The sequence below is a fragment of the Cnephaeus nilssonii genome (assembly GCF_951640355.1).
Source record: "Cnephaeus nilssonii genome assembly, chromosome: 15".
Classification (NCBI taxonomy): domain Eukaryota; kingdom Metazoa; phylum Chordata; class Mammalia; order Chiroptera; family Vespertilionidae; genus Cnephaeus; species Cnephaeus nilssonii.
The window spans coordinates 11,449,641-11,463,497 of NC_137086.1; the positions used below are offsets into that span (position 1 = coordinate 11,449,641).

The 13,857-nt window shown below is 55.0% G+C and overlaps 1 protein-coding gene across 1 annotated transcript in view; it reads right to left on the reverse strand.

Annotated features, from left to right (window-relative positions):
- CIB4 (calcium and integrin binding family member 4) overlaps positions 1–12,501 on the reverse strand; it is a gene marked incomplete at both ends in the record, with an annotated part of 34,440 nt that extends 21,939 nt beyond the window's left edge. The window contains 3 exons of the mRNA XM_079791886.1: positions 8,062–8,158; positions 11,954–11,988; positions 12,448–12,501. Of these exons, the coding sequence (XP_079648012.1) occupies positions 8,062–8,158; positions 11,954–11,988; positions 12,448–12,501 (186 nt within the window). The remainder of the gene's footprint in view (positions 1–8,061; positions 8,159–11,953; positions 11,989–12,447) is intronic.
- Positions 12,502–13,857: the final 1,356 nt, after the last annotated feature.

Genomic DNA, 13,857 nt, shown 5'->3' on the forward strand with positions numbered 1-13,857 from the left:
TGAGCCCCGCTAACTGATGAAGTTGTCAGAAAAAAAAGATCTAATGATGCTTGAAAATGCAGGGAGCGAGCCAGCTGCCAAATTGCCCTCCCAGCTCTGACTCTGCGTCAAGGAATCGGGGGGACCCTCCCCCTGGGGGGTGGGGGGCTGGAGGTGGCGACTCGGCTGCCTTTCATCAGCTGTATGATGTGGATGAGTTGCTTAACCCCTTTGATCCTCTGCTCCCCAGCTGCGAACGAGGATAGTAACTCCCGTCTCCGTGGGGCGCTTTGAGGATTAAATGAGATGATGTGTGTGTGACATGTCAGCACGGTGCCAGGCACAGCACAGATGCAGGGCAGCCCGGGAGGGTGGGACAGGCCAGCTGACTTAACTGCCGGATGGACTGAGGTGGCTGTGCCTGCAGCCCCGAGTGAGTGAGCGGAAGCCACCAGCTCCATTTGGGGAAGTGCTGGGTCGGCCCCGATATCTTGGAGGGAGGGGGCAGCGTGCGTCTCAGATGGGATGGAAGGCTCAGCGTGACCTCGGGCCCTGGGAGGTGGGCCTGGGAGGCTGGGCAGGCCCTGCCCTTCGTTCTCTCTTTCTCCGTGGAACATTTGTCCCACTCAGGAGCCTAGGCACTAGGGGTGGGGCCTGGCTTGGGGACTTGGGAATGAGACAATTCCCAGGCCTGGCACAGAAGCCCGAGAGGCGGGGCTCTGAGAGGGGCCCTCCCGAAATGAGCGGGACCGAAGTACAGGCCACCCCAAAACACGAGACACACATACGTGATCTGCCTCCCAAGGGTAGGGCTCAGGGGAGTGGTGGTCACTAAAGATGGGAAAAGTCATTTCCCCTCAGTCACCAACTGTCCAGGCCACATCTCTCTCCTGTTTTCCTTCCTCTCCTGGCTACATACATGTACACAGATGTAGACATGTATGCATACACATGTCGCCTGCTTGGTGACCTTTCATCTTCCCCAGAAGATGGAGAAGAACGAACAGGTCTTGGGTACAAATCGGTTTTTGCGATTCTGGGGCTTTGCACAGAACTGTTGACTCAGAGACTCAGTTTCCTCATCTGTCAATGGGGAAATATCACTGAGCTTTACAGACCTGCTGTGAGAAGCACATGAGGAGCATGAACAGAGTCTGTAACCAAGAAGCACATGACTAATGGCAGTGGACATTTGGGGCTGGAAAGTAGAATTGCTGTAACCATGAAATCTGCTTCTATTTTTAGCAAACCAGGGAGAGTATCTGAGGGTGAGGGAGGGGCCAGTCAGTGGCCTAAATACAGCATGAGGATTATCCCGGGGTCCAGCTGTCCTAGTCCGGGCTACAGGTAACCAAACATACCCCTCCCAGCAGGCTGCCTCCCCTGCGTGCTCAGTTCTAGGCCCACTGGCTGAATGCAAAGGGCTCAGAGGACCGCGCTGAGCTCATGGGAGCCGAGAGGTGCCTGTTAGGAGTGGGCAGGCCAGCTCCTCACCAGGGATCAAACCTCAGCGTTTCCTCAGGATGTGGTGGGAGTGGGACCTGCAGAGGGAGGCCTGGGCTCCATCTCTGCTCAGCCGGTGAGGGGCCCTGGGACCTTGTATGATCCGGTCCCACCTTGTGCCTCAGTTTCTTCATTTATAAAGGCCCGTCCACTCTTGGGAGGTGCAACCTGGCCAGGAAAAGGCTCTGACAAAATTGATTTTTTAAAAAAAGCACAGACAGATGCCTGGAGTCCAGGTACTGTCTCCCCCCCCCCCCCCCCCCCCCCTCTTCTCAGGTGGACAGGGTGCCACCAGCCGTGGAGAAGGGCTCAGGAGCCCCAAGGCCACCAGGACCCCTTCCAGCCCAGGACTCTGCCAGACGAAGCAGGGCGGTCATTTGTAATAACAGAGTTTTCACTGGACGGATTGCTTACCCCCTTTGACCCTCTGCTTCTCCAGCTGTCAACGCGGGTAATAGCTCAGCCGGCCAAGGGCTGCCGGGAGTGAGCGTAGGTGCCGGCCGGAGGGCTGAGCACTGGCCTGGCCCGGCCTCAGGACACCACGAGGGAGGGCCTTCCGGGGTCTTCCGGGAGGGGTGCTGTTCCCAGACCTGCCCGGCTGCCCCAGAAGCCACTCGGCATCCTAAAAAGTGGGGAGGCGACGCTGCCAAAGCATGACCAAGTGCCGGGTCTCTCTAAGAGGCAGGGTGTCCGCCAGGTAGGCTGGGGGAGCCGCTCGGGGCCCGTGTTTGGCACTGGGGTCAAGAATCAGCTCCGTAAAGCCCCGAGGTTTGTGATTCTCCCGATGGTTCTTAGCCCTGAATTTCCTAAGAAAAGGTCTCGTAAGCCCCCCAAACCTCAGTCAGTGCACAATGCAGAGGAAGTGCCTGGTAACGACTTATGGGGTGAATGAATGAATGAGAACCAGGTGTGGGAACCTCATTCATCAGCCTCTTTTAAAACGTCTCTTATCCATGGGACTTTCCCCTTGATGATCGACAGGACAAGGGGTGACATTTCCCAGGGGGCCGTGGGGGAAGCAGGGGCTCCCAGAGCAGCCTGGGAGTGTGGGGTGGGGATGGGCCAGCGTGGGAGCAAGGCTCTGAGGACACCAGGCAGGCGGAGTGCTGGGGAGCTGGGAGTGGAAGCACCGAGAAAAGGCTGGGGCAGCCGCCGTCGGTGTGGAAGGGCCTGAGGCGGCAGCATGAGGAGAGGGTGCTTTGGGGTGTCCCCTGCCCACCAGGAATGCGGGTGTGGTTCCTCAGTGAAGATGGCAGGCTGGGCACGTGCATCTCTTTCCTGACACCCAGTGAAACGGAAGGAAGGGGCGATGGAGGCTGGACCCACAGAAGCAGGAGGACGGAGGGAAGCAGATGAGCGAGCGGTGACCGACGTGGCAGGCACCAGAGAGCAGGTCCCGGAGCCTGCACTGGGAAAGCAGGGTGTCAACCTGTCCCACATCCCAGCATCCTCTGCAGGGGTCCTCAAACTTTTTAAACAGGGGGCCAGTTCACTGTCCCTCAGACCGTTGGAGGGGAGTCGGAGAGTGCGGGGCGCACATTCCACACATGCGCACTGCGGGCCCGGGACGAGTCGGCTGCTAAGCAGGTCAGGCAGCGGCTGCAAAAACACCCGGCGGGCCGGATAAATGTCCTTGGCGGGCCGCCTGTGGCCCGCGGGCCGTAGTTTGAGTACCCCCGCTAAAGGCTCTGGAACGGAAAGCACCAGGTCTCACTGGAAATGGAGGTCGGCTAACGGGAGGACAGATCGAAAGTCTTGAAAGGCAGCCGGGGTTCTAGACCTCCCCCTACTCGACACTGTGGGGTGACTGCGCCCCTCCAGTCCCCGCAGGAGATTGGAGGGCTGTTCTCTGAGACGAGTGTAACAGAAGCTTCCTGCGCTGGGGACATCAACCACCATTGAGAACTGGAAATTAAATTAATATATTTAATGTATTTAAGTCTGAGACTCCACCAGCCCGCTTTGCCGACTCAGCTCCAGCATACTGGCCGCCAGGACTTCACTCCTGCCTTCTCTAGAGTGTCCTCAAGAAATGGCCCCGTCAGCTCACCCTCCAGCACAGCTCCGGTCCATAAACCCCACCCAAGGATTTGAGCTTTGAAACAGCTTCTTAGCAACCACCCCCTCCCCCCACTCTAATGATGAGCAGACAATGACCAGCTCTCCAAGGAAGGCCTCTAGCAGGAGCAACAAGACCCAAACCAGCTAGTGGGGAAAGTACCTGGGAGAAAAGATCAGAGAAAACACAGCCTCCAGGAGAAAGGGAGAGGATACTATTTTAAAAAAAGGAATAAACTTGAGCTCTTGGAAATCAAAAGCATGATGGCATAAGTGGAAAACTAAAGTAGAGTTGGGGATCACGTGGAGGGAAGTTCCCGGGAAGAAGAGCCGAAGAGGAAGCTGGCAGGTAGCTGAGAAGGGAAGGACCACCCCAGCATGTGCGATACCAGGAGATCAGAGGGAGACGTTATCAAAGAAATAGTTCACAGAAATGTCCTTGAACTGAAGGACAGTTCCCACCCAGTGGGTCCTCTGTGTGCCCGGTACATGGAGGAAAGGACCCACACTCACTCACACTGTTGGTAATTTCAGAAGCAAAGAGCATCCAAGTTTCGGGGCGCGGAGGAGGAGGGGGAACAGGTCACACACGAAAAGAATCAGGAAACTCTTTAACAATGACAGCGAAGCTAAAATGTAATCGAGTGATGCTTTCCAAATTCTGGCATTGGAAATAAAAAGTATATCCAACCTGTCATTCAATTCCCTCTGTGAAGAGTGAGGGGAGCATAAGACACTCTCAGGTATGTAAGGTGGGGAAGCATTGACCTCCACGCACCCTTACCAGGAAGCTACTGCAGGATGTGCTCCACCAAAACAAGGGAGGAGACAGACAGAGGGGAACCCGGGGAATGGCGGATCCAAGGGAGGCGCAGTGTGCAAGCTTCTGCAGCCCCGATCTCCCAGGAGACCCTGAGATCTTCCCACAGGTCCTGCCACCCACCGTTCTGGGCCCGGAAATTAGACACCCCGTCACACCACACCACTACGCATCCGTGTTTACAGAAAGCAAGATCGTTATTTACAAGAACAGAAACACTGAGCTAATTCACTTTTAAATACACCAAGTAGAGCAGCAGACAGAGAGAAAACAGAAGCCTTCTGAGTGGAGCAGGCGGGGCCTTGGCCGCAGGCTTTCCCACCATCCTCTGCTGCCCAGGCCGCTCTCCCCTCTCTCCGCTGATGGGCAGACCCTTCCCAGTATTACCCACCCTCATTATCCACAAGTGAAGCCAAGTTAAGAAAACAGGACCTTCCCGGACCACTGGAGATCCCGAGCCAAGTTGCAGCGGTGCCTGGAGCTCCCTGGGGCCCCATTCTCCAAGCCTTTTCCAGAGATGTGTTCTGGGCAGGGTGAGTCATGAGCTCCCGTCCTCGGGGCCTCACTCGGAGAACACAGGGACACTTGAGCCCCCACCTCCCAGCAAGCCTCTCCTTGCTCATTGTGGGAGGCAAGTTTTCTGCTTCGTCCAGGATTGGAAAGACACAGAGGGAAATTTTAGTCCTAGATCTAAACCCCCGAAAGTTAATCTGAGGACCAGGAATGGTCAACGACAAAGTTCTCGACAACCAGGAACAAAGGGAGAAAAATAAAGACTGAAAGGGATGTGTATGGAAAGAACTATTCTTGCTTCTGGGATTAGATCCTTCTTACGTTTCTGTTCTAAAATGAACATTGAAAAAAAAAAAAGTAGAAGGATGGTGATTGTGGTTGACATATTTTTTAATGTCCTTACTTGGCAAAATAGGAAAGTTGACATCTCTAGCTAGTCCTTCCTAAAAAAAAAAAAAAAGAGAGAGAAGTGGGGCGTGTTTCTAAGTGGTTAGAGCATTGGCTTAGGCACCAAAGGGGTTCAATTCCCAGTCAAGGGCATGTACCTGGGTTGCAGGTTTGGTCCCCAACCCTGGTTGGGATGCGTGCAGGAGGCAACCAATCAACGTGTCTCTCTCACACATCGATGTTTCTCTCTCTCTCTCTCTCTCTCTCTCTCTCTCTCTCTCTCTCTGTCTCTCTCTCTCTCTCTGTCTCTCTCTGTCTCTCTCTCTCTCTCTCTCTCTTTCTCTCTCTCTCTCTCTTCCTCCCTCCCCTTCCTCCCTCCCTTCTACTCACTCTAGAAAGCAATGGAAAAAATACCCTCTGGTGAGGATTAACAAAACAAAACAAAACAAAACAAAACAAAAAAGAAATGGGGTTGGGGAGAGGGAATTTCATTGTCTCTGATGGCCCAAAGTCTGGGACAGAGTGTGGTAGATGACACAACAGAAAGTAAGACCAAGCCTCAGACTAGGTCCAAGTCCAGAACCAGACCAGGAGGGTGAGGAGGGCACCTGTAGATACCGAAGTGTGGGCTAGAACACCCCAAATGCTTGGCTGGCCCCACTTGGTGCCCTTCAGTGGCAGGGAGCTCACTCCTTCAGTGCACAGTTCTGATTATTAGAAAGAGCTTCCCTGTGCCGACAAGAAACTGCATCCTTGCATCCAGGTGTAGCGTGGGGGGCCTGGAGCCAGGCCCGTCCTCTTCAAGGACAGCCTTTCACCCGCAGGAAAACAGGCTCCACGTGGCACCCCTCCCACCCGGTGGTCTTTGGTTGGGATCTATCTGCCTCCCCCAGCCCCAATCATTCCTCTTGTGAAGTGACTTGCCTAAGATCACATGGCTAGCAAGTGAGTTCGAACGAACCCAGCTCTTCTGCTCCCGGCCCAGTGCCCTGCCCCCTAGTTCTAGATGTGGCAATGGCTGTGTTCTCAATTCATGAGATGGTTCTGGCTGCTCAGAACCAGTTGGCAAAGCAACAAAGAAACAAAAAAAAAAATTTTTTTTTAAATACACAACAAGTCAATGTGATCGCCATAAGCATACCTGCATAGAAAAGGGTATGGAAGGAGGCAGGGCTCAGTGGTCATGGCAGTCCCCCTTTGAGGTGGGCTGCCTGATGATTTTTACTGTTTTTCCTTTTCTCTGTTTTCCAGTTTTTGTTTTCCCAAGGACCTTGTTTCTATTTGTATGACAACATAAAATAATAACCATGCAGAAAGATGAAGTAAGAGAAGTAAAATTAAAGTCATTTCTTTCAAAGATCCCATCTCACTTTCTGGCCACTTTCCAATCAATAAGTTTTGGGGGGCTGGTGCTCCAGAGATGGCCTAGGTCCCTGCCCCCCTGTGGGCGTGGTCGGCTCAAGACCCGCCCTCCACAGCTCTCCATCACTGGGCTTTACTGCAGCCTGACATTCCTGCTGCATCATCCCCGGCTGCCAAATGGTGACCCCACAGACAAGCAGTCCCCAGACCACCCAGGGTCATTGCCAGGGTGCTCCTGCCCACCTGCCCTGAGTAGAACAGGAGAGCCCAGCCTTGGGGGTCAGTCTTGACTGACAGTTCAGGCTCTGCTGTCAGATGGCCCTGGGCAAGTCATTTCCCTCTCAGGGCCTCACTTTTCCCATGGATAAAACCAGGGTGGAGAGCATTTGGCAGGGATTAGACTGGGTGGCCTCTAAGTTTCTTTCCAGTCTTAATATTGAAATATTCTGGGACTGACCGGGGACATAGCCTTGCCTCTCAGGACTGCCTTCGGATTCCTGAGTGGAGAGTCTAGGTCTGAGAGAAGTCCCAGCCGTTGCGCACAAATGTGTTTGAGCATGTGTGTGTGTGTGTGTGTGTGTGTGCACATGTGCATGTGGGAGTGTTGGGGTGTGCAGGGATGTGTATGTGAGTAGGAGGTACCAGAGGGACAGGTTCTCTGTTCTGTACCCAGCACAGGCACATCATCCAGTTATCTCACCTTTTTGAGGATCCTGCTCCTTCCCTCTCCAAAAACCCAGCCATCCACCCCGCCACCCCGCTACCCCGCCACCCCACCACACCCCTTCTCATTCCTTTGTATTCTCTGTTCTTATCTCTGTGTCAAACCCCAGCTCTGTTCTTTCTCTGTCTTCGACCTAGAACAAGACCTGTCACTCTGTAGCCCTGGTTAAGTGTGTGCTCCCCTCCCACCCATACACACACACACATGTGGTCTCCCCCCCAAGGGCACCATCCCCCAGGCCCCTGGCCCTCTTCCAAGAGGTGCCCACGGCTCTCAGAGTCCACCTTGGTCCAGACAGAAATGAAGATGGGTTCTATTGCACAGTGACAAAGTCAAAGCATTTTTTCCGCCGAGATCTGAATGAAAAATCCGGAAGCCCGACAGCGCCGTGATTTGTGACCTGACATGGCCTCTCTATGCATTGAACAGACTTTAATTAAAATCTCAGGAGTGATGAGAGCCCTTTGATTGTGCACCTCCGGGCTCTTCCAGGTGGAAAAGCAAGGTCTTTTCACAACAAGGACAAAGGCTCAAGGATGGTCCCTAAAAGATGGGGGTAGGGGGTTCGCTGACAGCTCAGGCGAGCACAGCCCGTGGGCTTGCAGGCAACACCACTCCACCCACTTCCTGAGTGAGGAGACTGAGACCAGCTCTTTCAGCCCCTCAGCAGACCCCAGTGACCCCACCCCCATCGCCCCCACCACCCTGGACTCACCCTCAGGGCCGGCAGGGAGCTGACCTGGTCCGTGGTCAGGGTCGCCTCCTTGTAGTACTTCCCAGGTGGGCAGAGCTTCAGGAAGGTGTCGTGGATGCTGAGAAGAGAGAAATGACGGGCTGGGGAGCAGAGACCAGCAAGCCCCCGCCCTCCACCGTGCTCTTTGGAGGAAAGGGACTCGGGATTGATTGACACAGAAAAGGCGGTTATAAATCATTCACCCTTCCAGAAACATCCTTGAGGCTCCAGTGCACAGAGCACACCTGGCGTGGGATGGGTAGGGGGGAGGCATCCCCCAGGAAAGCACGGGGGGGGGGGAGGGACTGAAGGACGGCCAGGAGGAGAGGAGCCATCTGTAAGGGGAGGGGGTGAGCCGTCTGCCCAGCCCAAAGGAGTATTATCTCTGCTGTGGTTAGAGTTGCAGGTGGGAGGTGATCATAAAACGCAAGCTGACTTTCAGTCAATGTTACGAACGTTGAAGCGTGCTCTGAGGCCATAGACCCATTTGGCTGGTGCCCAGGGCAGACGGCCCCCGCGGTCCTCACCCAGGTTCCCCCTGGGAGTGCCTGCCGCATGCTGCCTTCTCTCGGGGACACTTTTCATGGACCCTGCACGACAGTCTCGCCAGAACAGGGCCATTACCTCTTGTTTACAGATGATGATACTGAGGCTCAGGAGGTAAAATAACTTGCCTAAGGTCACACGGTGGTAAGAGTGAGAGCCAGAGCTATAGACACCCGGCCCTTCCCCCAGGAGCCCAGAGAAGGGGGGTGTCGGGGCGGCTGAGGGAGACTTTAGGAACCTCTCCTGCCCCTGAAACCCTCTTCTCATGTACGAAGCTCCATGCTGGGTGCACGCCAGCACATGATCTCATTGAATCTTCCCATCAACCCCTGGGAGAGACATAGGAGTGATCATTTCTATAGGCGGGTAAACTGAGGCACGTTTAAGGGGTGTGCCCAAGGTCAGACAGCTTGGAAGAGAGAGAGTGGGGTCTGAACCCTAAACCTGGTTCTTCTGGCTGTGCTGCCCACCCCTCAAGTGTTCATCCCCACCTAGGGGAGGGACTGGGAGCCCCGCCCCCCTGGAGAGCCCTGGGGAGGGGGTGCGTGGGGAGGGCCCTGCCCGGACTTCATGCCTCCCCAGGCCTCGGGGTGGGTAGGCTGCCCGCACATGAATCGTGGCTGTGTCTCAGCTGCCACAGAATGTCCTCCTCCTCCAAATATGGATCAGCCGGCTCTAAGTGGAGCTCTGAATTAATCACTAATGGACTCAAAGTCAAAGTCATTTAAAAAACTCACACACTCAGCCTGCCAGAAACCCAGCCGCGCAGGCTGTGGCTCCCGCACACCTAGCCCAGGCGCGGGAGGGGCTATCTGCACCAGGAGAGGCGGGCACCAGCTCCACTGCGCACACTCGGGGGACGTGAACCAGCCACGTCCCCTCCAGGCCTCAGTTTCCCCCGCGTAAGATGAGTCTGGGTGATGCCCTCGCCCCGGCTCCTCCTGTTCAGACATTCTGTGGCTGTTTCTGTACCTCTCTCTGTTCACCTCTGAGGCCCTGAATTCAGTGGTTTTCAACTGGGTCCCTTGTTAGAATCATGGAGGGGGCTTGTGAAAGGATCCGTGTCCACCCCTGGAGATTTCCAGTCAAGGCCGGGATGGGGCCCAGGCACCTGTAGGTTCTATAAGCTTCCTCCCGTGCTGCTGTGGTGCAGGCAGGACTGAGAACACAGCGCCTCTAGGCCCGTCCTGGCTCGGTGGCCTGGGCCATGTGGTCAACAGGCTTTGCCCACGGTACAGCCTGCAGGTGTTTTATAAATAGCCCTCTCTTTAGCCTGGAGGCTTTTAGTCCCGTGATCGACCACTTCCAGGCTATGTGCCTTGGGCAAATCCTTTCTCTGAGCCAGTTCCCTCATTTGCCAAAAGGGGATGATAACACCATGAAAATAGCAATGACCACATACTCCGCACGGACCCTGGTGCCTGTCACGGGTTGGATCATCTCATTGTCCTGATAACAGCCCTTGCTCTCAGGTCACCCTTTTTTTGTACGTGTGGAAACCGAGGCTCAGCAGAGGTAAGAAACTCACCCACAGTCACTCAGCTAGGAAGTGACCGCTGAGCCTCGGACCCAGGCCTCTAAGCAAGCCTGTCACCACTCCACCTGCTGACCTGGGGTTCCAGGAAATCCAGGAGCTAAGGACCAGGACAGGGCCTGGAGCCCGGGAACGTCTCCATTTCGCTGGCTGGAAATTTATCCTATGGATTAATTCTCCCCTGTTGGATAAGCTCTTTGTGCATGAATGTTAAATGTAACATTATTTGTAAAGCTGAAAGCCATAAACAACGTAAGTGTACATTACAGGCGGTTGGTAAAATGAATTACGGTTCTTCCGTGGGAAGGAAGGCTCCGTAGTCATTAAAAAAGAAAGAGGCAGCCCTAGCCGGCTTGGCTCAGTGGATAAAGCGTCAGCCTGCGGACGGAAGGGTCCCAGATTCGATTCGGGCTAAGAGCACATGCCCGGGTTTCAGGCTCGATCCCCGGTAGGAGGCGTGCAGGAGGCAGCCAATCAATGATTCTCTCTCATCATTGATGTTTCTCCCTCTCTCTCCTCCCTTCCTCTCTGAAATCAATAAAGAAATATATATTTTTAAATTAAAAAAAAAAGAGGCAGATCTCTGTGCTTTAAGCAAAACCAGCCAAGGTGAACAGTATGAATGCTACCCTATAAATGAGGACATGCTGCAGTATGAATGGGATACCCTTTTTGAAGGGGGTTACCTTTGGGGAAAAGACCTGGGAAAATGGGGGCGGGGAGGGGGAAGAGACATTTACTTTTTTATGTAGAGCTTTCTATGCTATCGAATTTTCTAGCCATGCTCACAAGTTACATTTTAAAATTAGATTTTATTTTTGCTCAAGAGTTACTTTTTAGAAAAGCTCAGTAGGGGTAGTAGGATGTGAGTCACTTGAAGTTTTGTCATATTTATTTCTATATTTAAAAAAAATGAGTGGATTTTAAGTTTCAAAGGAAAATAATATAGCCCGTGACTGGCGCTGGTCTCCACAGCTCCCTGTGTCCTGGCCACGCTCAGGGCCTGGGGAGGCTCGTGCTTGTGGCAAAGGCATCGCCTGCCTGGGACTCGAGGTGGGAAGTGTGGCTTTCAGGCCGGGTGTCATGGCGGGGAGCGCAACTCCACTCCACGCAGAGACAATGAGGGGAGAGGGGCCCGCGCCTGAGCATCTAAAAGTGGTCTCCTCCCTCCAGCCTCGCCCCACCCCATGCCTTAGAGAGCTCATTCATCCCTCTAACACGTGTTCGTTGAGCACCTGGATTGGGCTGTGCACTCACCCCTCCCCCACGCCTTCCATCCCTCTGCCATCCCATGAGGGGATGTGGTGATGGGTGGCTTTGGGGACAGAAATCTGCCGAGAACAGGGACCAGTGTTCACCATTACACTCCAGGGCCGGCACAGTGTCTGCCACACACCGGGCCCTGAAGGGAGGCTTGGGGAGGGCGTGGGAGCTAAGAGAGAGGCAGTTAGCACATCAAGGTTACTGGGCCAGTGACGGTCCAAACGGGCTTCAGTCCTGTTTCCTGAGTCCTTCCCCTTTTCTTCATCATCCCAGGGAGGGCCTGTCCGCCTCTGTGATTCCATGAAGACGCCCTGCCATGGGTCCCCCAGCATCCTGGAGCCTGACATTTCACTCACCTCCAGTCAGGCCTGGGAATCCCAACCCCACCCCTGGGGCTGGGGCTGGGTCTGCCTCCTCTGGGCAGCCTCATCTCCAGGGCTCTGTGGCTCTGAACAGGCACCACCCTCAGGGGCCAGGGCAAGGTCCCAGCCCAAGGGCGGAGGGTGAGGAGAGGGGGGTGGCTTTACTCACCACAGGATCTCATTTCTGGTCAGGAAGGTCAGCGCCTACAACAAACCGCAGAGAGGTGACCTGCCCACTCCGTCCAGCCCTGCCCTGGCCTCCCGAGGTGTGGGGAGCTTCGGGGGCTGGGGTGGCATAGCGCATGCTCTCATCCCACAGCCAGAAATGGAGGCACCTGGCCCTCAGCAGTGGATGCCTGAGGGGGTGGCTGAGGAGGGAACCGTGCCCTTCCCCCTCCCCTGTCTCTGATGGTCTCGGGAAGGAGTGTGTGGGCTCAGACCTGGAGAGAGAATCAGAGACAAGATGGAAACTGGGCTGTGGAGCAGGAGACGGGTGGGGAGGAGGCCTCGGAGCACTGGACTGGACCTCAGCAAAGGCCAGGGCCACCGCTATCTGACTGGTAGACTCTAGAGTCTAGAGCTTCAGGTAAGAGTCTTCCCGCTCGCCCCACCTGCCTTAGGAAGCTCCCACCTCTGCCCAGAGTCTCAGCCTGAGCTACCCACCTGGTACTCTTCCAGGTCCTCCCAGTGGATCTGGTACCTCAAACATTGTCCCATGCCAGCCACACCCTTCTCTCCGCCGGCAGCAGAACCTTTGCCCCCAGGGCTCACCCGTTGGTGTGACCAGGTGATCTGGTTGCCATAGTTGCCATACATTCTACCTTCTGCCCATTCTACCTGAGCTTCTGAGTGGGCAGAGAAATGGGTTCTTTGGGTTCCCGGGGCTAACAGACACCACCCCCAAGCCACAAACAGAAAGGCAGCCAGCCCAGGAGCAGGGTTGAGTGCCATTCTGTTGGCTCGGGAGTCACCCTGCCTGGGTTTGAAGCCCAGATCCGCTCATGCTAACAAGACATGTGACCTTGGGCCAGTTACTCAAGCTCTCCGGGTCTTAGTTTCCTCACCTATGAAACAGGGGTGATAACATGGGACGTTGTGAGGACGATTTGAGTTAATACAGGCAGCAATGGCAGGCACAGAAGTGCTCAATGGATGTTAGCTGTCAGGATCCTGTCATGGGTTGGATCATCTCATTGTCACAATAACAACCATTGCTCTCAGGTCACCCTTTTTTGTAAGTGTGGAAACTGAGGCTCAGCGGAGGTGAGAAGCTCACCCACAGTCACACAGTTAGGAAGTGACAGCTGAGCCTCGGACCCAAGCACTTTGCCAAATGCGGGGACGCAAAAATGAGGATGCATAGACCCTGACCTCAAGAGTGGCCCAAAGAGCACCTAAAGGGGCGTTCCACCCCATCAGTCAGGGTCCAGTCAGGGTCCGGGAAGGGTCCCCGCAGGAGCAGAGGGCCCATTCAAATTAGGATACTTTGGAGAGGGTCTAAAAAGGGAAGTTGATGGAACTCTTCAAAAGGCAAGGTGGGGTGTAGACAAATCACCCAGGCGAGGGCAGAATCCTGGGCTACTGACCACAGAGTGGCTCCAGTCCTGGCCCAACACACAGGGATCAGTACCCCAGCATCGCTCGTTCCTCTTCTTGTCTCCTGCAGGAATGAAGGGCAGGGTGGAGAGTTAACCTGGGAAGACAGACAAGCCCAGCTCAGCTTCAGTGCTTCAGGCCAGGAGGGGCCTCCCACAGCCACCCCCACTCCTGCCTCTGGGCGGTCTGCACGCCCCCCTCACTGTGCCGTGTGGCTCTCCTGGGTCTACCAGGTCCTTCCACACACTCTCCTCCGTGACCATCCCAAGGCCTTTCTGTTGCAGCTAACTTATGTCTTTGGGACTCAGCTGCTTGGTTTTCTTTTCTTTTGCTCCATTTCTTCACCTGTCCTTCCTGGAGATAGAGCCGGGCAGAGGAACCCCAGGGGCCCTCAGTCCCCCGTTGACCTGGCAGACACAGGGGAGGCAACTGCAGTGTGCTGGGAACCTGGCCCGGCCCTGGGGAGAAATGAGTGAC